Source organism: Ornithorhynchus anatinus, chromosome X1 (assembly GCF_004115215.2).
Source record: "Ornithorhynchus anatinus isolate Pmale09 chromosome X1, mOrnAna1.pri.v4, whole genome shotgun sequence".
Lineage (NCBI taxonomy): Eukaryota > Metazoa > Chordata > Mammalia > Monotremata > Ornithorhynchidae > Ornithorhynchus > Ornithorhynchus anatinus.
Genome location: NC_041749.1, coordinates 160590 through 183583, shown reverse-complemented (window position 1 = coordinate 183583; position 22994 = coordinate 160590). Strand labels below are relative to the sequence as shown.

At 45.8% G+C, this 22994-nt stretch overlaps 3 protein-coding genes across 13 annotated transcripts in view; 2 read left to right on the top strand and 1 right to left on the bottom strand.

Moving 5' to 3' along the window:
* ASAP2 (ArfGAP with SH3 domain, ankyrin repeat and PH domain 2) overlaps positions 1 to 3109 on the top strand; it is a 163830-nt gene extending 160721 nt beyond the window's left edge. For all 7 annotated transcript variants that reach the window (XM_029051034.2, XM_029051036.2, XM_029051035.2 and 4 more), the window contains one exon: positions 2679 to 3109. In XM_029051034.2, coding sequence (XP_028906867.1) covers positions 2679 to 2753 — 75 coding nt within the window. In that variant the 3' untranslated portion in view covers positions 2754 to 3109. The remainder of the gene's footprint in view (positions 1 to 2678) is intronic.
* A 2510-nt stretch (positions 3110 to 5619) lies between these two features.
* ITGB1BP1 (integrin subunit beta 1 binding protein 1) lies at positions 5620 to 15947 on the bottom strand. 2 transcript variants are annotated; one of them, XM_029051961.2, is made up of 7 exons: positions 15773 to 15947; positions 13427 to 13539; positions 10423 to 10501; positions 8493 to 8629; positions 8079 to 8171; positions 6933 to 7082; positions 5620 to 6228 (listed from the first exon to the last, which is right to left on the bottom strand). In XM_029051961.2, exons 2-7 carry the CDS (start codon positions 13496 to 13498, stop codon positions 6157 to 6159), a joined length of 603 nt encoding a protein of 200 aa, XP_028907794.1. In that variant the 5' UTR covers positions 13499 to 13539; positions 15773 to 15947; the 3' UTR covers positions 5620 to 6156. The 2 variants fall into 2 exon arrangements, with proteins under 2 accessions (XP_028907794.1, XP_001511085.1); XM_001511035.6 differs by lacking the exon at positions 15773 to 15947 and adding an exon at positions 13783 to 13834.
* Positions 15948 to 16117: 170 nt separating this feature from the next.
* Positions 16118 to 22994, top strand: part of CPSF3 (cleavage and polyadenylation specific factor 3) — a 40961-nt gene continuing 34084 nt past the window's right edge. Inside the window, exons 1-4 of one of the 4 annotated variants that reach the window (XM_029051474.2) lie at positions 16118 to 16280; positions 18312 to 18375; positions 21033 to 21130; positions 22032 to 22160. In XM_029051474.2, the coding sequence (XP_028907307.1) occupies positions 16210 to 16280; positions 18312 to 18375; positions 21033 to 21130; positions 22032 to 22160 (362 nt within the window). In that variant the 5' untranslated portion in view covers positions 16118 to 16209. Of the gene's footprint in view, positions 16281 to 18311; positions 18376 to 19233; positions 19355 to 21032; positions 21131 to 22031; positions 22161 to 22994 lie in introns of those variants that run through there. The other 3 variants (XM_029051472.2, XM_029051473.2, XM_029051475.2) reach the window with 3 other exon arrangements.

Genomic DNA, 22994 nt, shown 5'->3' with positions numbered 1-22994 from the left:
TCCCTTACCCTCAGCCCCACAGAGCTTATGTATGTAACCTTTGCTCTGACATTTACCTGATCTGTAATTGATTTTAATGAGTATCTCCCCCTCTAGATGCAAGCTGCCTGTGGAGAGGGAGCATGTTTACCAATTCTTTTTGTATTGTACTCTCCTAAGCACTTAGTACTGTGCTCTGCACACAGTCAGTGTTCAGTAAATGTCATTGATTGATTCCTCTATTAGTCAAAGACTTGTATCGTGTTGGCAGGTGTGTTTAAAGGGTCAAATACTGAAGTAACATTTTACAGGTGTGGATTTTTCATGTTTAAAAATATAATTTGTGAATAATCATCAGACTTTACTTTTACAAAGTCAGGTAAAATATCATTAAGTTTCAAAGATTTAAGAAATGTTGGTATTTCATTCATTCATTCAATAGTATTTATTGAGAGCTTACTATGTGCAGAGCACTGTACTAAGCGCTTGGAATATACAAATAACAGATAGAGACAGTCCCTGCCCTTTGATGGGCTTACAGTCTAATCGGGGGAGACAGACAGACAAAAGCAATAGCAATAAATAGAATCAAGGGGATGAACATCTCATTAAAACAATAGCAAATAAATAGAATCAAGGTGATGTACATCTCATTAACAAAATAAATAGGGTAATGAAAATATATACAGTTGAGCGGACGAAACGAGTACAGTGCTGAGGGGAGGGGAAGGGAAGGGGGAGGAGCAGAGGGAAAGGGGGGAAAAGAGGGCTTAGCTGAGGAGAGGTGAAGTGGGGGTAGAGGGAGAGCAGAGGGAAAAGGGGAGCTCATTCTGGGAAGACCTGTTGGAGGAGGTGAGCTTTAACTAGGGTTTTGAAGAGGGGAAGAGAATTAGTTTGGTGGAGGTGAGGAGGGAGGGCGTTCCAGGACTGTGGAAGGACGTGGCCCAGGGGTTAATGGCGGGATAAGCGAGAACAGGGGACGGTGAGGAGGTGGGCGGCAGAGGAGCCGAGAGTGCAGGGTGGGCAGTGGAAAGAGAGAAGGGAGAAGAGGTAGAAGGGGGCAAGGTGATGGAGAGCCTTGAAGCCTAGAGTGAGAAGTAGTTAAATGGCTTTTCTCTGTTGGTTTATATCATGTGACCAACTTTTCATTTTGAGCATGGTGGTGGAAAGAAGCTAAGGATTTGGGAAGTGCAAGCTGATTTCCAGAGGGTAGGCAGGTCCTAGAGATCTGGTTCATGTCTTTAACCAGCTTGGGCACTCTCCGATTTGGTTGGGAGAACTGGAATGAGTGAGATGGACTGCACGAACCAAAAGCTGAGGGCGTGGGGAAAAGGGAAAGGCTTTGTCACGTAGCTGGAAGCCCCCCAGGTCACTGGTCCCTTCACCTCCATGGAGTAAGCTCCCATCCTTCACAGAATTTTTCTGGTTTGTGGGCCAAGCACGTGGTAGGAATTATCTCCTGGGATAAACCAGGGACGAATTTCAGGATGGAGGACCTTTGGGAAGGAATTGATGACAGGGCTAGTGGTTTGTACAGCATCACAGGCTCTCATGCCTTCCCATTGTGTTCATATTGGGGCCCAAGGTGCATGGACCAAGTAAGCGAACAGGATGCTTGCAGCACACTCCCGAGCGCATGCAAAGGTGTTATGGATAAAACCCATTTCTGACCAAAATGACCAGAGCACAGGCTACAGTATGGATGCTCTGTCACAGTCCCACAGCCAGCCAGCGTTGAAGTTAGGCTCACCACAAAACAGCTCTGCTGGTTGGGACTTGTGAGGGGAATGAGTGACAGCCATATATTCCAACAGCTGGTCTGTGGAGAGCTGGCATCGGGAAGTTGCAAGCGAAGAGGGCAGAGGAGGCATTTTTAAGGACCCTGTAAAACAAAGCCTCCGACGATGCTGCATCCCAGCTGAAAACGGGGAGTCAGTTGCCAACAACAGACCTGCATGGCACACTGGCCTCAAAAAAGGAGTGGCTCATTTTGAGCGAAAGCTCCATAAGGAATGAGAGACAAGGAGGCAAAATAGAAAAAAAGGAATGGCAAATAATAAGCATGACAACAGGAGACAACCTTTTTGTATGCACAATGTGGCTTGGATTCTGGGTCTCCCATTGGCCTTATCAGACAGATGCATAGACACACCAACAGGTGAATTGCACTGACAGTGGTATTGTCTTCACATTAAAAGGGAAGCATATACCCAGGTTATAACCTGTTCGGTCACATTAAAAGGGAAGCAGTTCTTGTCTGTCTGTCTCCCCCGATTAGATTGTAAGCCCGTCAAAGGGCAGGGACTGTCTCTTTCTGTCACTGATTTGTACATTCCAAGCGCTTAGTACAGTGCTCTGCACATAGTTAGCGCTCAGTAAATACTATTGAATGAATGAATAAACTCTGGGGATGGTGATCGACTATCACTGTTCCTATAATTACCCTTTATTGCCACTTTCAGTCAAAGTATTAGGTGGAGTGGGTCATTGTTATGATCAAATGTGGCAGTGTTTAAAATCTTTTCCTTTCTTCCTGGATCCCTAGGGAGGTGATGAAAATGGTTTTCTCTGACTTAGAAGGGAAGGACAGGTCACCTTCACTTCATTTGCTAACAGTTTTGCTGCTGCTTATGATAATTTTGTACAGTTTCTCATGCCTAATTTTAGAAGCTAAAATTGTACAATTGCATTTATTTCAGATTGGCCATATTGATGGGGATCCTAGCCACAAAGGAGCTTTTCCTGTATCATTTGTGCACTTTATTGCTGACTAAACTGCTACTGAACAAGAATACAGAATTTTCCCATTTCCACCTATTTGTAGATGTCACTATTTCACCACCGGTACCAAAACTTCTGCCAGAAAATTATTTTTTTGAGTTGTATTGTACTGTAGTGGACTTATCACTGTTCTGTTTGCCAAATGCAGACAGAACTATTTTTACATGAATAAATAGGTGTTTTTTTTAACTTCTTCATGAAACAATGATTTACTTGTTTGTAAGGTGACCCGAAGAATATTTTAGAAACGTATTTAAGATGGCTAACCCGCAAAGTAAAATCTGTTGAATTTAACAGGTACACACTTTAAAATGATTAAAAATAAATTTCTCTGTTACTGACTTCAAAAGATTGAGTTCAGAGTTGTTTTTCTCCTGCAAGCCTTAGTACATGTGATGTTATTTTAGGGAAATCGATGATAACATTATCAATTGCTGGAGAACCCAAAACCAAAAACCAAAGTCTTTCCAGATGAATTGCCTTGAGTCCACCTTATTGAGGTATATTCCTTTTTAATCCTTCTTAGTTGTTTAACAACTTAGACATTTCTACATTAGCTGTTGTACTTTCTGATTTTTTTAATGGTGGAGATACTCTCTGTATCATATGCTGCATGTGCGTGTAACCTGTTCTGAAAATTCTATGTACTGTTTATTCTTAACAATCCTATTGAACAAAACTACTCTTTCAACTCATGGCCATATAGTCGGTCAACTTAATTTTAGGCTATAAAAACTGCATTTCCTGAATTTGGTTAAAAACTAAGGATGATGGATTTGCAGAATACTTCTTCAGCCCAACTCTACATTTTAGATGGATTTCTGCATCTTGAATTCCTTAAACTACAAAGAAATACCTTTAACACAAATAGACTGTCGTGGTGGACCATATATTGATCTGTAGTCGACGGGCATTTATCGACAAAAGCACTAGTTCATCCTAACTGCTGTTTTCACAATGTAGCACTGCTTTTTCCAAACACACGGAAAGTTAGCTTGCTAACTCAGCTGTGTGATTGTTTATTTATATAATATACCAATATAAATGGTAGTTACACTGTTTTTTTTTTAATCCCAAAGCATTCATTTGAACATTGAGTTCAGAGGTCCCCATTATGAAATACTTCTAAACATAGTTCTGAAGTTTCTGTTAACTTTTTTTGGTGTATTTAACTACTCCTTAAAATATGGTACAGGAAAAATTAGTACTTAAGAAAATTATAATAATTTGTGTCACCTGAGTTACGACAAACATTAATTTCCAATCTACCCATCACATGATTGTGGTTCATGTGATGACCTGAAAATAAGAACTGTAGAATTTTTCAAGAAAAATGTGCACATTCTGGTCCCTGAGGATAAGGAAGATATTAAATTACCCCCTGGTGTAAAATATGGCATTAATGCTGGAAAATAACCTTTTTTTTTAATTTAAAATGGTACATTTGATTGAGGCAGCTTGTCTTCACCATGTGAAAAGTTTGAGTGCAGCTTTCTCTGTATTGTCACTCCCCAAACTCTTGCTATAGTATAAATGGAAAAAAACTGGAATCTTTTAAGGTGTTGTGTTTTGAAATCTTGCCTTCCAAGGATCCCCGCATTAATATGTTTAATCTGCAATACTAGAATCTCCGCTAACATTACAACTGTTTACTGATATCCAATTTTTTCTTGCAGATACCTTAATTCCCCCCAGATATAAGAAAGTAAACCGATGAATTGTGCACAGTTCACTTTCCTTATAATAAACACAATCTTCTTGCACACATAGAGAAGCAGCATGACCCAAGTGGAGAGACAATGGGCATGGAAGTCACTACATGTGGGTTTTAATCCCAGCTCTGTCACTTGTTCGCTGTGTGAGTTTTGGGCATGTCATTTAACTGCTCTGTGCTTCAGTTACCTCATCTGTAAAATGGGGATTCAATTCTCTTCTTTTCAACATAGACTGTGAGCCCCATGTGGGTCAGGGACTGTGTCCAACCAGATTATCTTGTATCTATGCCAGCGCTTAGTACAGTGCCTAGCAAATGGTACTAGTGCTTAAGTACCATTAAAAAAAAAAATTTAACAACTTTCTATCAGGCTTTTGGTCATTAACTGGTGTGTGCAATCTCAGAGACTCTAAAACGAACTCACAGCAGCATTTGAATTTTTTTCCCCAGGTCTTGACAAATATGTCACATTCCTTGGTATAGCTATATCTGGGAAATGAATTTTTTTGTTTTTCAAGCTACAATTCGGTGGTGCTATTGTTCAGGTAATTTATCTATTGCCAGTGAAAGAAATTACATGAATCTTTCCCTACACTATAATTATTCTTTTGTAAAAGGCAAAAAGCTAACACCTCTGCAAAGAAAAATCTGAATGTAGATAATTGTTTATAAATTTTACCATACATGAATTTCAGCTACCCAATTTTGGCATTCACTTGCCATTTTTCATCAGAGGTGACCTGATTCAGTAATTCGTATCCAGATGATTAGGTTCCTGTGTTAACCGTTTCAGAAGGAGTGGGTGGCAGTTAAATTGCAGCTTAGAGTGCTATTCGAGATGTATAATATTCAATTCATTCATTCGTTTAATTATTTTGCTGTAGTTGCAGAGCAACTGTATATATTGTATAACCCAAAGCAAGTCTTATTTTCATTGTTCTGAATGCAGTGATTTATAATTAGAGCATGTTTAAATACATTTACTCTTGTTAACCAGTTGGTTGACTGGAAAAATAAAATACTTTTAAACTGATTTTTTTCTTCACTGGTTATCTTTATGAAATATTAGATAAGACCACTTCTGACTAGCCTTTAGAGAATATTATCTGATTAGATCAAAAGGTGTTCATTCACTTTCAAAAATCTTAAATGAAAAATGAGTCACCGTCTTTATTTTTTTGCAAGCACTCAGTAAATTATCCTAGCTCCACCCAGCCTTATGTAGAGAAGCCTATTGTTGTAGCCTACTACTTTGAACCCAAATCTGACCTAATTGTGACTGCATAGAGAACAAAGTTACATTGACAATAGAAATGTTTATTATACATTTAAGTTATTTTTATACAAAACACTTTGCTAATAAACTTATTTCTGTATAAAAGTTACCATCTAGGAGTTTTTTTTAATCAAAAACAACTAAAATGATATTCGCAAATCTGAACTGGGTTCCTGTAATCCTTCATGCAGGATCGGAAGCAAGTTTTGCAATTTGTAAAGTCAAGTTAGCAAAAGAAATGAAACATTGAAATACTGCTGTTACAAAAGCTAGAATGAGGGAGCATTTCTCTTTAGAGAGCTTAAATAAAAGTCTGCACGGGTAATTGCTCTTCTTCAGGGCAGCAAGGTTTGACTCGCTGCCCTCTCAAAGCGAAGCTTTCTCTTCCACTCCTGGAGAAGTCTTCTCAAGTCTTCTCGGACGTTAAAACGGAGTCAAAGGCAGTAGACAAAATTTTGCATATCGCTTGTGCTTGTTCCTGGACGCGTAAGAGAAGTGAGAAGTGTTATGTGTCTAAACATCTGATCGGGAGCTCCTTTTTCCAATTGTTGCCTCTGCAGAAAAAGCCCAAACTACAGGCATCGTCACAGGCAGGTTTTCTTTCTGTCAGAAGGAGTTGCCAGCAACATTCTGCTTTCCTTGGGGAGCGTGGGGGCACCGGGGAACAAGGGGCCTAGAAAACCCAACCCACACCTCGGCCTGTCTTGTCAAACCAACACGGCCTTTAGGATCCAGTTCTGCCTTTGGGCTAGTTTTCCAACAGTTGATCCCTCCCTGAAAGGAACTGGTGTCAAATAATAGCCAAACTAATGTGGACACTCCAGAAGGATGACTCTACCCGCCTTTAAAGGAGTGGGACACAGAACAGACAACAAAGGGCAGTTATCTTCTGCCTTTAGGTGGGAAAACAGAAACGGTTTGGATGGTTTCACAGAGAGAAAGAACATCAACTCCTTTCTGTACCTAAGAAAACCTTCCTCCAGAAAAACATTCTATTCTTCCTTCCGACCTTGGAGCAACTGAGAGGAAGGGATCGCTGCTGCCCAGAGGAAGAAAATATCACCCAACAGTGAGATGTTGATTGGGGAAACCAACCTAGGTTTCAGGCAGACACAACCCTTCTCCTGCATTTGATTTGAATAGCTCGAGAGGAAGGAAATAAAAGAGGACCCAAAGCCTTACCAGACTGGTACACTGATACACCCACAGACTGTATTCTTCGTAGCTGGCATCTGTAGTTTTCAGAGCCAGTAAACTTTTCCCTGCTCCAAGTCCATCATCATAACACACCAGGCGGACGATTAAATAGAGAGCATGTCTGTGCAAAACATCCTTTAGAAGCCAGGAGAGATACATGAGAATGGTTGTTTTAAGTGCTTCTATTCCACCTTTGAAATTCCCCTGATGGATTCTGAGCCGACCTCCTAGAGGGTCTAATAATAATTGCAGTATTTGTTAGGCACTTATACTGTGTGCTAAGTGCCTTACTAAGTACTGGGGTAGATCCAAGATAATCAGGTTGACAAGTAAAGAAAAGCCATAAAGACCTCCCGGCTTACAGGGAGGACCTGCCTCTGCTCTTTGGAGTCTATTGCCCTTAAGGGACAGCCCCACTGAGCTAAATAGATAACTTGGAATCCAGACAAGGTTGGGGAAAAATAGTTCAAACTTAATTTACTGGCCAAGATGCATAACAATAATAATAATAATAGAGGGATTTGTTAAGTGCTTACTATGTGCCAAGCACTGTTCTAAGCGCTGGGGTAGATACAAGGTATTCAGGTTGTCCCATGTGGGGTTCACATTCTTAATCCCCATTTTACAGATGAGGCAACTGAGGCACAGAGAAGTTAAGTGACTTACCCAAAGTCACAGAGTTGACAAGTAGCTGAGGCGGGATTAGAACCCATGACCTCTGACTCCCAAGCCCGGGCTCTTGCCACAGAGCCAGACTGCTTCTCTGGCTGGGATGGGCAGGAGCTCAGTGGTCTACGACTGGCCCAACTCCTAAGTCAAGGCAGCTTCTAATCAGCAGGGTTTACTGAGCACTCGAGGACGAGGCATAAACCAAACCAGAAACTGCCAACCATCACCCCAGAGAGACCACCCGAGTTGAGGGTCCCTGGGGAGAAACCCCACCAGAGCCCTGAAAAGCAGGGCCAATTCAACCACCTCTACTAGGGATCTAGTTGACTTCTAGCAATTCATGGCTATGCAGGGAAGGACAGAGCCTTAAGATTGTTCCCACACCTAAAGCCAACTCAGCTTTTTACAACAGTGCCAGTACTTTTTTCCTGTCCTTAAAATTGGGAGCAATAGAATACTTACATACTGATCTGATGATGATACTTTAATACCATACTTGGACACTCCCATAATAAACTCCTCTTCTGGAGGAACAAAAGGCAACTTTCCATCTTGCTTTAGAGAAAAAAAAAAACAACTGAGAAAAGGTCATGGTGTATAAACTCCCACTGAAGCTACTTCAGACACTTGCCCATCCCCAACCTTCACCTCTATTACCCACAGAAATCCCTTTGCCCTTTGAGATTATAATAGTTTTTTAAGGAGTTCTGTCCCATTTGTAATCCACTTTCAAACTGGGTTATTTTGGGGAGTCTGACAAGCCAAAGAACAGGTGGAGAATAGAATCGGAGGGGCTGACCCTGCTTGGGTTCATTCTATTCATCACACATTACGGAAATGGGATGAAACGGGCATTGGCCTGAAAACATTTTTTACCTGTGCCACATCAATGTAATTGATGAGATCTAGTGGTCCTTCCAGATTTTTCCCATCACTGAGCTTCAGCTTCTCAATGGCTCCAACATATTTTACTCGAAATTCTGCACATGCATCTGAATTACTGTTGCTGTGCCCTGAGATCAGAAACATTTAAGAGGGTTAATTTTTTGGATCATTTTTAGTGAAGACAGAGTAAACAGATATTTTCTGAAGCAAGCATTCCACATCTCCTTCTGACCAACCTTTCTAAAACAAAACAGCACTTCACAGAACCAGAACTGCAAGTAGGAGAGCAACGACAGCTCCTCTGTCAGGATGGGTGGGAGTCCACGACTGGCCCAACTCCTTCGAAGACAAGATAGCTTCTTTCTACTCAGGAGGGTTTACTGAGCACTCAAAGACTAGGCATTAAGTGTTTGGGAGAACACAAAGGTATGAAGACATACGTTCCCTACCCTCCAGAAGTCTACCATCTAAGGAAGTATCCTCTTAGAGATTCCAGGCCACCAGGGAGGCTGCACACCATTTACCACCACACCAAGATGACTCTCCAACAGGTCTTAACGTTTTAATTAATAATAATAGGGATGGTATTGGTTAAGCACTTTCTATGTGTCAAGTACCGTTCTATGTGTTGGGGTGGATACAAGCAAATCGAGTTGGGCACATCCCTGTCCCAAGTGGGGCCAACAGTCTCAATCCTTATTTTACTGCTGAGGTCACTGAGGCACAGAGAAGTGAAGTGACTTGCCCAAGGCCACACAGCAGAGGCGATGAAGCCGGGATTAGAACTGGGGCCCTCTGGGACTCCCAGTCCCGCACTCTAGCCACTAGGCCTTGCTGCTTCCCTAACTGTTCACTATGGGGCCAAAGTCTCTTCCCCAACACTTCTAGGAGTGAAGGGCATGGGGCAGTGGAGAACTCCCGCCCCAGCAAGCCCCCTGCCACTCTGGCTGGGGCCCTCTTCCCCCCCACCAGCCCACCCACCTCCGATCCGGCTCTGATGGCCGTCATCCAGGCACCAAAGGCCCACATCTCATAGAACTGGAAGTATCCTCATTCTCCTAGCCTAGGAGTTCCCTGTGGACAGGGACTGGGTCTACGAACTCTATTGTACTGTACTCTCCCCAGCACTCAGTCCAGTGCTCTGCATACAGTTAAGGGCTCAAGAAAAAACACTGATTGATTGAAGCAGGGGGCACGTGAAGGAGGAGTGGATCTCCACGCCTTTAAAACGGCATAGTAGTAATTAGTTCTTCTGTCACGACTGGGAGTAATGGAGAAGCAGACAGATCAGGATAACAGGTCTGTGCCGAACAATCGTACCCTCTACTCGCTGATAAGTTTTCTTTATCAATCTTAATTAATCAATAGTATTTACTGAGCATTTGAAGATTTGTCAGAAATGATTTCTCTATCTTGCCCCTGGGGTTGTGAGCAGGGACTACTTAATAATAATAATAATAATAATAATGTTGGTATTTGTTAAGCGCTTACTATGTGCTGAGCACTGTTCTAAGCGCTGGGCTAGTTATAGGGGAATCAGGTTGTCCCACATGGGGCTCACAGTCTTAATCCCCATTTTACAGATGAGGGAACTGAGGCACGGAGAAGTTAAGTGACTTGCCCACAGTCACACAGCCGACAAGTGGCAGAGCTGGGATTCGAACTCATGAGCCCTGACTCCAAAGCCCGTGCTCTTTCCACTGAGCCACGCTGCTTCTCACGCTGCTTGACTTTGCTTAAAAGTCAAATTCCTACTATCTGGTGTAGCGCTCGCTACCCACACACACATGAGGTGCTCAGAAATTGGGTGCTCACGGTGTCGCTACAACCTTCCTTCCCTCAATTTATCATTAACTGAAATCATGAAATCGGTGGAACTTGAAGACCTTTGTGTTTAAGCGCTGCAGTGGCCGTCACGTACCTGAGCTTTTGGTGGAGTCTGTATCTAGGCTTGCCACGGTACTAGATCTGGAAAGTCCCCCGAGGCTGGAATCCACAGACTGGAGAGAGACGGGAAACACTTAATGCCGGTCACATAGGGGCTATCGTTCATGAAACAGTGACCTCATAAACACGTTTAATCACTTTAAATGGGGGAACCTAGTTCGACAGTTATTAATAGTAAGAGGCCTTCCCAGACTAGGCCCTCATTTCCTCTTTTCCCATTCTATTCTGCATTGCCCTGAATTGCTCCCTTTATTCACTCCTCCACCCCGAGCCCTCCAGCACTCACGCACACATCCATAATTTATTCATTTAATGTCTGTCTCCCCCTCTAGACTGTAAGGTCCTTGTGGACAAGGAATGCTTTTTGTTTGTTTTTATGGTGTTTGTAAAACACTGAATATGTGTTTGGCACTGTTCTAAGCGCTGGGGTAGATACAAAGTAATCAGGTTGGACACAGTCCATGGTCCACATGGGGCTCACTCTCTTAATCCCCATTTTACAGATGTGGTAACTGAGACCCAGAGATGTTATGTGACTTGCCCAAGGTCACAGAGAATGTGTCCATTATATCATTGTGTTGTACTCTCCCAAAGCGCTTAGTACAGTGCCCTGCCTGCAGTAAGCCCTTAATAAATATGATTGACTGACAATAATAATAATAATGTTAATAATAAATGGGATATTTGTTAAGTGCAAACACTGTTATAGGCAGTTGGAGGAGACACAAGATCATCAGCTTGGACACTATCCCTGTCTCACATGGGGCTCACATTCCAAGTTGGAGAGGGGACGATTTAATCCCCATTTCATACATGAGATACATGAGGCCCAGAGAAGTTAAGTGACTTTCCCCAAGATCATACAACAGGCAAATGGCAGAACTGGGATAAAAAGTCAGGTCCCCTGACTCCCAAGCCCAAGCTCTTTCCACTAGGCCCCGTTGCTTCTAACATTTATTTCAATGAATAAAAGTTTAAAATTGCCACTAATCCCTAAAAATCCCAGAGAACCCTAAAAGCACGATTCCTCTGTGATCCACTTGCTTGTGCTATATGACTGTCACTTAAGGAGAAGAGGTTTTTTTTGGTTATTGTTCATCTGACTCACTCTTCCAATGAGAATAGTAACTAAAACAATGCTAGTGATTGGAAATATTCCATGATCTCTTTATTAACCTTACATAAAAGCAACATTATAGAGCTAATGTAGCCTGACAGATTAGACTGAGAAGCAGCAGAGCCTAGTGGATAGAGCATGGGGCCTGGGAGTCAGAAGGACCTGGGTTCTAATCCCGGCTCCGCCACTTGTCCTCTGTAGGACTTCTCTGGGCCTCAAGCCACCTCATCTGTAAAAAGGGTCTTAAGACTGGGAGCCCCATGTGGGACATGGACTGTGTCTAACGTGATTACTCAGAACAGTGCCTGGCACAAAGAGCTTAACAAATACCATAAAAATATTTGTCGCTACAAACTATCAATGTACAATTTTACTTTCTCCATATGACAAACTCTACCATGTGGGTTTTTTTAATTTTCCAAGAATCGGTTCAATCAGTCTGATTTGGGGCTATTATAATGTTTTGAAAGTACATAACTTTGAAAAGATCACGTGCTTATCTCTAGACCTCAAAACTCTGAGCCAACCCTTAGAGCGAGTGATTTGGATTCAGAACCAATCAATCAAACAACACATAGTTTTCATCATTACAACTGCCCAGGATACAGTGCGTGTTGGCCAAATAGCTGAAAAGTCATTTTAGCCAGTCTTAGAAGCCTCATGCAGGGAAAACAAGAGCCCACTAGCCCATGTCCACCTGCCACAGTCTTCAAGAGCCTCGCTCTCTCCACTTCAAAAATCCGGAAGCACATGAAGGCTGACTTTCCTTTAAAAATCTCAAATGCTAGTAAAACTGACTGAGAATTGCCAGTGTAAAAACAAACGTAATTCAAAAATGTTTTCTAAGACTATACTTGAAAGCGTTATTCGATCCTCCAAAACAATTAGGTGAGAGTCCATTACCAAGGATGGGATTTTCCTGCCTCTCTGGTATAACAAGACAGAGCATTTTTTTAAGGTATTTGTTAAGCGTGGACTATGCTGTCGGGTACTGTACTCAGCGCTGGGGAAAACAGACAAGAGAGTGGGTTAGGACACAGTCCACATCCCTCATGGGACTCACAGAATTGATCCCCATTTTACAGATGAGGTACTGAGGCACAGAGAAGTGAAGTGACTTGCCCGAGGTCACACAGAAGACAAATGGCAGAGCCGGGATTAGAACCCAGGTTATCTGACTCCCAGACCCATGCTCTTCCTACCAGACCACGCTGCTTCCCGATTATAACCACACCACGTCTTCTTGCTTGGACAAGTGCCTCGGCCAGCTCTCAACAGGTCTCACACCTGTCTTCATAAGCTCCACCCCCTCTACTGGGGTCTCCAACCCCATCTACTCTCCCCTTCTAAAAAACATCTGTGCTCACTCTTCTTCCATCCCTGACTGCCATCGTCACCTGCTTACTTTCCGTTGGCTCACACCTTCCCTAGCTTTAAAAAGTCAACTCCCCTCCTGGACCCCAGGGCCCCACCCCAACCATCTTGAGAAATGCATTTATGTATTTTATGATCTCTTCACTGTCATCATAAAAAGCAGCATGAGAAGCAGCATGGCTCAGTGGAAAGAGCCCGGGCTTGGGAGTCAGAAGTCGTGGGTTCTAATCCTGGCTCTGCCACTTATCAACTGTGTGACTTTGAGCCAGTCACTTCACTTCTCTATGCCTCAGTAACCTCATCTGGAAAATGGGGATTAAGACTGTGAGCCCCACGTGGGACAACCTAATTACCTTTTATCTACCCAGTGCTTGGCACATAGTAAGCGCTTCACAAATACCAAAATTGTTATTATTATTCAAAATGATCCCATCTATAAAATCAGCTGGCTGCTCTCCGGTCCAATTCTAAATGCCACCCTTCTTACCTTGCTCTTCGTGCTGATTTCACTGCTTTGGGAACTGCTACTGCTGTGTCGCTTTTTGCCTTTTCGAAACATTTCTCACCATGACTGGAGCCACGCAACCGCCAATGGAACAACTAAAATTAAAAAGGAAAAAAGGGTCTTAATAATAATAACAGTTCTCTGTGCCTCAGTGACCTCATCTGTAAAATGGGGATTGAGACTGTGAACCCCACGTGGGACAACCTGAATAGCTTGTAACTACCCCAGCGCTTAGAACAGTGCTTGGCACACAGTAAGCGCTTAACAAAGACTATTAATATTATTATTATTAATAGTAGTATTTGTTAAACAATCACTCATATTTATATAGCACTTACTGCGTGCAGAGCACTGTAGTAAGAGTTTGGGAGACAATCTCAGCTCCGCCACTTGTCTGCTGCCTGAGCTTGGCCGAGTCACTTCACTTCTCTGGTCCTCAGTGACCTCATCTGTAAGATGGGGATGGAGACTGGGAGCCCCCCGTGGGACGGGGACTGCGTCCCACTCTATTTGCCTGAAACCGTTTGGGTGGAAGGAAGAGAAGTTATATTTTGGCCATGTTTAGCTTGAGATGTTGGCGGAGCATCCAAGTAGAGGTGACCTGAAGGCAGGAGGCAATGCAACACTGCTGAGGAGGAGAGAGATCAGGGCTGGAGATGTACACTTGGGAATCATCTGCCTCGAGGTGGTAGGTGAAGTCATGGGAGTGAACGTGTTCTCCAAGGGAGTGAGTGTAGATGGAGAACAGTGCTCTGCACATAGTAAGCGCTTAACAAATACCAACATTATTATTATTATTATTATTATTATTAAGGGGGCTCAGAAGCAGCAGAGGAGCAGCGTGGCTCAGTGTATCCCCAGCGCTTAGAACAGTGCTCTGCACATCGTAAGCGCTTAACAAATCCCATTTTTATTTTATTTCCCTTCCCTGGGCCTCAGTTCCCTCATCTGTCAAATGGGGATTAGCTGGGAACCTCACGTGGGACAACCTGATCACCTTGTATCCCCAGCGTTTAGAACAGTGCTCTGCACATAGTAAACACTTCAGAAATCCCACCATTTTTAGTTCCTCGGGCCTCAGTTCCCTCATCTGTCAAATGGGGATTAAAACTGTTAGCTCCACGTGGGACAACCTGATCGCCTTGTATCCCCAGTGCTTAGAACAGTGCTCTGCACATCGTAAGCGCTTAACAAATACCACCGTTTTTTATTTCCCCGGGCCTCAGTTCCCTCATCTGTCAAATGGGGATTAAAACTGTGAGCTCCACGTGGGACAACCTGATCGCCTTGTATCCCCAGTGCTTAGAACAGTGCTCTGCACATCGTAAGCGCTTAACAAATACCACCGTTTTTTATTTCCCCGGGCCTCAGTTCCCTCATCTGTCAAATGGGGATGAAGACTGTGAGCCTCACGTGGGACCACCCGATGACCCTGGACCTCCCCTCAGCGCTTAGAACAGTGCTCCGCACATAGGAAGCGCTTAACAAACACCAACATTATTATTATGGTTATGAACGAGGGGGCCGGTGACGAGGATGTCATCTAAACGGCGTGGCTCAGTGGCAAGAGCCCGGGCTTGGGAGTCAGAGGTCATGGGTTCGACTCCCGGCTCTGCCCCTTGTCAGCTGCGGGACTGTGGGCGAGTCACTTCACTTCTCTGGGCCTCAGTTTCCTCCTCTGTCAAATGGGGATGAAGACTGTGAGCCCCACGTGGGACCACCTGATGCCCCTGTGTCTCCCCCAGCGCTTAGACCAGTGCTTGGCACATAGTAAGCGCTTCACCACTACCAACATCATCATTATTATGATTATGGCTTCGAATCCCGACTCCGCCCCTTGTCAGCTGCGTGCCTGTGGGCGAGTCGCTTCACTTCTCTGGGCCTCAGTTTCCTCTTCTGTCAAATGGGGGTGAAGACTGTGAGCCCCACGTGGGACCACCTGATGCCCCTGTGTCTCCCCCAGCGCTTAGACCAGTGCTTGGCACATAGTAAGCGCTTCACCACTACCAACATCATCATCATGATGATTATGGCTTCGAATCCCGACTCCGCCCCTTGTCAGCTGCGTGCCTGTGGGCGAGTCGCTTCACTTCTCTGGGCCTCAGTCTCCTCCTCTGTCAAATGGGGATGAAGACTGCGAGCCTCCCGTGGGCCCGCCTGCCGCCCCGGGATCTCGCCCCAGCGCTTAGAGCAGTGGTGGGCACACAGGGAGCGCTTAACAGAGCCCAACGTCCAAACGCTTCCTAGGTGGCGAGGCCCGTTCGGAGGAGCGGCCCGAGGGGCCCCGACGCCCGCCCCCTCCCCGCCCTCCCCGCGGGCCCGGGTCACCTCCGGCCCAAGCCGCAGCAGGGAAGTCCGTCCGTCCGTCCGTCCGTCTGTCTGTTGTCCGTTGTCCGCCCCGCTCTTTTCTTCTTTTCTTCTTTTCTTCTTTTCTTCTTCCTTCCTTTCTTCCCTCCCGGAGGCCGGAGCCACGGCGCAGGCGCAGCACGCCCCGCCCGGCCCCGCCCGGCCCCGCCCGGCCCGGCCCGGCGCCTGCAGGGGGCGCGGAACCTTGGAGGGCGCAGGCGGGCGGGCCGGGGGGGGGAACCGGGGGGACCGACGGACCGACGGACCGGAAGTGCCCGCGCCGCTTCGCCCCCTCTCTCCCCTCCTGGCCGCCGCGGCCTCCGCGCCGGGGCCGCCGCCGCCTCTTTCCTCTTTCCTCTCCTCTCCTCTCTTCTGTTCTCCTTTCTTTTCCTCTCTTTTCCTGTGCTCCGGGCCCGGAGATGTCTGCGAAGAGGAAAGCGGACGCGCTGATCCCGGCCGAGGAGAGCGACCAGCTCCTCATCCGACCCCTGTAAGGGCCGGCGGGCAGCGGGGGAGAGGCGCCGGGAAGGCCGGACCGAACAACCCACAACCCCCCCCCCCCATCACGTGACCGTCCATTCATTTAATAATAATAATAATGTTGGTATTTAATAATGATGATGCTGTCGGTATTTGTTAAGCGCTTACTAGGGGCAGAGCGCGGTTCTGAGCGCTGGGGCTGCAAGGTGATCAGGTGGTCCCACGTGAGGCTCCCAGTCTTCATCCCCATTTTCCAGGTGAGGGAACTGAGGCCCAGGGAAGTGACTCGCCCCTAGTCCCCCAGCTGCCTAAGCGGCAGAGCCGGGATTCGAACCCGTGACCTCTGACTCCCCAGCCCCGGCGCTTCCCACTGAGCCACGCTGCTGCTCTAATTCATCCCTTGGGAGAAGCCGTGGAAAGAGCGCGGGCTTAGAAGAAGAAGAAGAAGAAGAAGAATGTGGGTATTCGTTAAGCGCTTACTGTGTGCAGAGCACTGCTCTAAGCGCTGGGGGAGATGCAGGGTCAACAGGTGGTCCCACGTGGGGCTCGCAGTTTTCATCCCCATTTTCCAGATGAGGTCACAGAGGCGCAGAGAAGTGAAGTGACTTGCCCACAGTCACACAGCTGACAGGTGGCAGGGCCGGGATTCGAACCCATGACCTCTGACTCCTAAACCCGGGCTCTTTCCACTGAGCCACGCCGCTTCTCTGCCCCTCCCTGCCTTCAGGCCAGCTGGCCGAGTGAAAAAGTGGTCATCCTTCACTCCTCTCTCATTCAACCGGCACGGTCGATCCATCCCCCGACCCTGCCGGTCCCACCTCCACAACATCGCCAAGATCCGCCTTTTCCTCTCCATCCAAAGCTCCCCCACATTGGTAGAGTCACTCATCCCATCCTGCCGAGGTTACCGCCCGGCCCCCTTGCCGACCTCCTGCCTCTTCCCACTCCAGTCCATACTTCGCTCCGCTGCCCGCAACATCTTTCTGCCCATTCGGCTCCTGTCACCCCCCTCCTCAAAAATCTCCAATGGTGACCCATCCACCTCCTTATCAAAGAAAAACTCCTCGCCATTGACTTTAAAGCTGTCCATCCCCTTGCCCCCTCCTACCTCACCTCCTTCCTCTCCTTGTGCAGCTCAACCCGCACACTCCGCTCCTCTGCTGCCCCTAACCACCTCACTGGGCCTCCATCTCTCCTGTCTCACCGCTGACCCCTGGCCCCTGTCCTGCCTCTGGCCCGAAATGCCCTCCCTCCCTCAAATCCAACTGATTCCTCCCCTCTGCCCCCTTGAATTGATTTTAGTGTCTGTCTCCCCATGAGACTGTAAACTCCCTGCACGCAGGTATCGTGTCAGCAAACTCCGCTGAACGCTCCCAAGGACTTAGTACAGCGTGGCTCAGTGGAAAGAGCCTGGGCTTGGGAGTCAGAGGTCATGGGTTCGACTCCCAGCTCTGCCTCTTGTCAGCTGTGTGACTGTGGGCAAGTCACTTCACTTCTCTGTGCCTCAGTTACCTCATCTGTAAAATGGGGATTAAAACTGTGAGCCCCACGTGGGACAACCTGATTACCCTGTATCTCCCCCAGTGCTTAGAACAGTGCTCTGCCCATAGTAAGCGCTTAATAAATGCCAACATTATTATTATTATTATTACTTAGTGCTGTGCCCAGAGTAAGCATTCAAATGCTCTCGATTGACTGCAGGGGAAATATTTGACTTGACGAATATCGCTAAAACACCACAATAATTTCCCTAACCTGAGTCCTGTGTATGAGGCTATATTCTCAACTGGTCTATTATGCCTGCACTTTTGTTTTATTGACTTCTGTTTTGTGTCTCCCAACTCTTGTGCATTGTTCTCTCCCAAGTGCCTCGTACAGTGCTCTGCCCACAGAAAGCACTCAGGAAATATCATTGATGGATTCAGTTTTCTTCAGTATGTCCATTTTTCCTATCTCTGTTTCTAAAATCTGGTTCATTAGATTAGGGTAGAAGGTGGTTTTTTTTCAATTTGGGATTTAACAGTTTATTCTTTTTTTATAGTGGAGCTGGGCAAGAAGTGGGAAGATCATGTATCATTTTGGAGTTCAAAGGAAGAAAAATAATGGTAATGCCTTTCAGTCACTTTATTTCATAGTTTCTCACTGCTTAGCCCATTATGCTTGAAGACGTCATCTGAACCAGAGAGTTGTGTTGATCTGTTGGACATCGGATAATAATAATGATGGTATTTGTTAAGCGTTTACTATGTGCCAAGTACGGTTCGAAGCACCGGGGTAGATCCAAGGTAATCAGCTTGTACCACGAGGGGCTCACAGTCTTAATCCCCATTTTACAGATGAGGTGACTGAGGCCCAGAGAAGTGAAGTGACTTGCCCAAGGCCACCCAGCAGACAAGTGGTGGAGGCGGGATTAGAACCCCCGACCTCTGTCTCCCAAGCCGGCGCTCTTTCCACTAAGCCACACTGCGACTCCTGATAACTTTTTCAGGATAGCTTCCTGAAAAAATAGTCCAAGTCTGTGTTGTATAGGTAAGCATAATGTACCACCGACAATGCTCCAGTGACATGGGGAAAAAACATTCTTGAGGAACTCCATGTGAAGGAAGAGTGGCATAGCAGTACTCACGTTGACTGACACCTACATATGTGCACAACTCTTTCTTTTCACATCCCACTGCACCCTATGCAAAGAGCTGTGGATTGTTGGAAGAATGTTTCCTACTTCCCCCCCAAGCACTCTAAGCACAAGCTGCGGGTAAACCGGCCTTTCAGAAACCATTTGGAATAGCTTCATTCATGCGTGCATGCATTCATTCATTCATTCATTCATTTATTCAGTGTCTTTGTTTCTTTGAAAAGTAAGCAATGACATTTTGCTAGTTCCATGATGACTGACTTCTAAAACCCTGGAGCCCTGGTTTTTTCTTGTAAGATGGCCCTCCAGAAACCTGGAGGTCTGTTCAGTGCAAGGTTGGGCCACCCCATCCGACCGCTCTCGGATTTCACTGGGCATCCTCTTGGCAGAGTTGGGCCAGAGAAGCGACTCCTTGTGTGAAGAAAATATGGCAGCCATGATCCAGCCATGTAAGTACTCCGTGAGATTACAAATCCCAGTAGCAGCCAGAGGCTTATAAAGTTTGCGGGACCGTGCCCCACTCCAAAAGCCAGGGCTGGCCAAGCTCAGGCTGAGCACTATTTGATGAGGGCCAGGCCCCTGAATTTTCCCAGGTTGAGAAGAATTTTGGTTTTGTCGTTGCTATTTTGTGCTATTTTATTTCTGAGGCTCCTGGGTGTGTGTTCCTATTGAAAGCATTCTCTATCCAGAACTGTGAGGGCAGCTGGGTAGACAGAAAGTGCAGGGACGGTGGTTCCACGATGAGACTGTAGAGCAACAGCCGCCGGCCCCATTCTTTAGAAGGGAAGCCAGGTATTGTCTCGATCCACTAGAAACAGATCATTCGTTCTCACAAGAGGGGTAAGTTTGCCGTGGGTGATTGGCAGTGTACAGGAGAGACGATGCGTATCGCCTGGGGTTAATTCGGTGTCTGTGGGTGAGCCTCTTCCCCCGATGAACGCTTTCAGCATGGCCAAGTGGAAGGAGAGAGGATTGGGAGTCCTCAGGTGGAGAGTCTAATCTCGGCTCCATCATTTGCCTCTGCAGTGTGACTTTGAGCTGGTCACGTAACTTCTCCGTGTCCCGGTTTTCTTATCGGTGCAATGAGGATTCCATACTTCTGCTCCCTCTACATCAGACTGTGAGCCGAAGCAGCGTGGCTCAGTGGAAAGAGCATGGGCTTTGGAGTCTGAGCTCATGAGTTCGAATCCCAGCTCTGCCACTTGTCAGCTGTGTGACTGTGGGCAAGTCACTTAACTTCTCTGTGCCTCAGTTCCTTCATCTGTAAAATGGGGATGAAGACTGTGAGCCCCATGTGGGACAACCTGATTCCCCTATGTCTACCCCAGTGCTTAGAACAGTGCTCTGCACATAGTAAGCGCTTAACAAATACCAACAGGGACTGTCTGATCTGATCAGGTCTACCCCAGTGCTTGGCATTTCTTAATCACTCAAAATGTTCCACAGTTATAATTACGATTAGAGTCAGGCCTTCCCCTGCTTCCCCTACCATCGCAATGGATAAGTTTTTGGATAAGAAGATCCCCTTTAGCAGAGCTTTCACAAGTGGGAGGAAGGATCAAATCTTCCCTAGTCTTTAGCTCTAGGCACAAATATCTATTCTGTTTCATTTCTCCAAGTATCCATATGTCCCATGACCACAAACAACTTAGCCCATGTCAAGACCCAGAGTAGGTAGAAGACAGAGTCCCGTTTAATCTTGGAATGAATATGTTTGACTGTGCCATATGGGCCAGGACTACTATGCCTATGGGCAGGCAGCCAGCCCTCATTTTTTTGTTAGCGTATGAAAGAGAAGCAGTATTACCTAGTGGAGAGAGTATGGGCCAGGGAATTGGAAAGACCTGGATTCTAATCCCCGCTCTGTGACATGTCTGCTGTGTGACCTTTGGCAAGTCACTTAACTTCTGGGCCTCAGTTATCTCATCTGTGAAATGAGGATCAAGATAAGGAGCCCCATTTGGGATAGGGACTGGTTTCAACCTGATTTGATTGCATCTACCCCAGCACTTAGAACAGTGCCTGGTACATAGTAAACACATAAGTAATATTTAACTAAACTCAATTAAAAATGTGTGTCCATTTTAATTTTTCACAGAGTGATTTGATTTTTCAACTCTTTTTCAGTTGGACTGTGGGATCCACCCTGGCCTAGAAGGAATGGATGCCCTTCCATACATTGACCTGATAGATCCTGCCGAGATTGATCTCCTCTTAATTAGTCAGTAAGTCTTATCTTGATTAAAGTTGCCTTTATAAGAGTTTTTTCCATGGAGCCCATAAAGAGGATTTGAAAGGAGACTGTTTCAGCCAGTTGATTTTATCCAAATAGGTGACTTGTTGCAGTCATAAACAGGAAAAACCTTTCATCCATATCGTCTTAATATCCCATCCAACATATTGTTACTTTTTCTGGCAACACCCATTTGGTCAAGATTAGCTTCCGATTGGATGGTGGATTGGCTGGTGGAGGTACCAACATCACTGTCCTCTTTTTGGGGAACTGGCAAGCTGGTGGACTACTAGAGAACCAGCAGCAATTATCCCACACTGCTGTCGATTTCAGCGTCTTTTAATGGATTGTTCTCTCTCTGCACCTTGTGGGTTTTTTCCATTCCTCAGCCTTTCTTCCCCTTCCTGCTTCGTATGTTATTTTGGTTCAACTCTTTCTGCATTTGGTCTTATTCCCTTTTTGGCGGGCAGGGTCAGGTGATCGTTTTATTCTGTGGCTGCTCTTTCCAGTAGAGTTCTTGGAGACAGTGCTAAGAATGTATTAGCATCCTTAACGCCACTCCAGATCATAATTTTGGCTGTTAATGATTGTTTCTGGCCTGGTCTATTGGGCAGTGCAGTCACATGACCAGACCGGCGTGACTCGATTCCCCTTTTGCACTGACCGTAAATAACAGTCCAAAACTGTGATACGGCCACTAACTGCTGAAAGGTTGTGTCTTGCCAAAATTGTTACTGCCTCTTGTAGTACTGTCAGGTGACCCGGGCTTACCAGATGCACTGAATGTTTGAATCCTTAAAAAATCTGGACCACCTGCTTCTGTCTTGATGGGTGAGTAATCCCAGCAATTTTGAAATGAAGTGTAAGCTAACTGTTTTCCCATCTGCTTTAAGTTTCCACTTGGATCATTGCGGTGCCTTACCGTGGTTTCTGCAGAAGACAAGTTTTAAGGGACGAACATTTATGACTCATGCCACGAAAGCCATTTACAGATGGCTGCTTTCGGATTACGTCAAAGTTAGGTGAGTTGCCTTACAAGAGATGCCTGTACGTACTTAAACTTGTGGCGGGGTGGGGGAGGTGGCGCCTGTTTCACCTAGAAAGACTTGAAGATGATTGGCTTTTCATTGGGCTGCCTATCTGGATATATTTTGATAGAAAGATATGGACTACTCACACTATAGGCCGGGAATGGCCATGGTGTGGTGGGAGAGGCAGGTCCAGCTGCCTGGGGTTATATCGTGGTCCTTTCTAGCTAAAGGATCCTGCATAGCTGCCTCTGCCTCTCCTACCTCCCCTTGCTCCAACAAGACAGCCAGGCAAAGAGGTTGGTAGCTCTAGGGGTGAGAATCGGGCCAGCAGCTGCTAATGGCCTGGCTTCTGTCCAAGCAGGCAGCAGCAGTTTGAGAGCCAACGTATTTCTGTATCTATAGGGTAGTTGAGGTTGTGCCCAGGTTTCAGGTCTATTTTTTTGGTGTCTCCCCATTTTCCTTTATTTTGTGGGAAGTATGCTTCTTTCATCAAACATCTATACTTGGTAGAGGGGAAGTGGATTCTCTTCAGAAGGGTAGTTGCATATTTTTCTAAGAAAAACTCATGTAATCATTCATTCAATCGTATTTACTGAGCACTTACTGTGTGCAGAGCACTGTACTAAGCACTTGGGAAAGTACAATACAGCAATAAACAGACATTTCCCTGCCCGGGACACACTTATGAATCCCGGTTTTACTTTGAAAAATGTGAAATGAGAGTGTGGGTTCTCCAAGTATATGCAGCTTTCCGACTTTGGAATAACATAGCTGGTATGCTTGTCCTAGATGGGGCTTTGGACTCCCGCAAGAAAATGGGTTTTT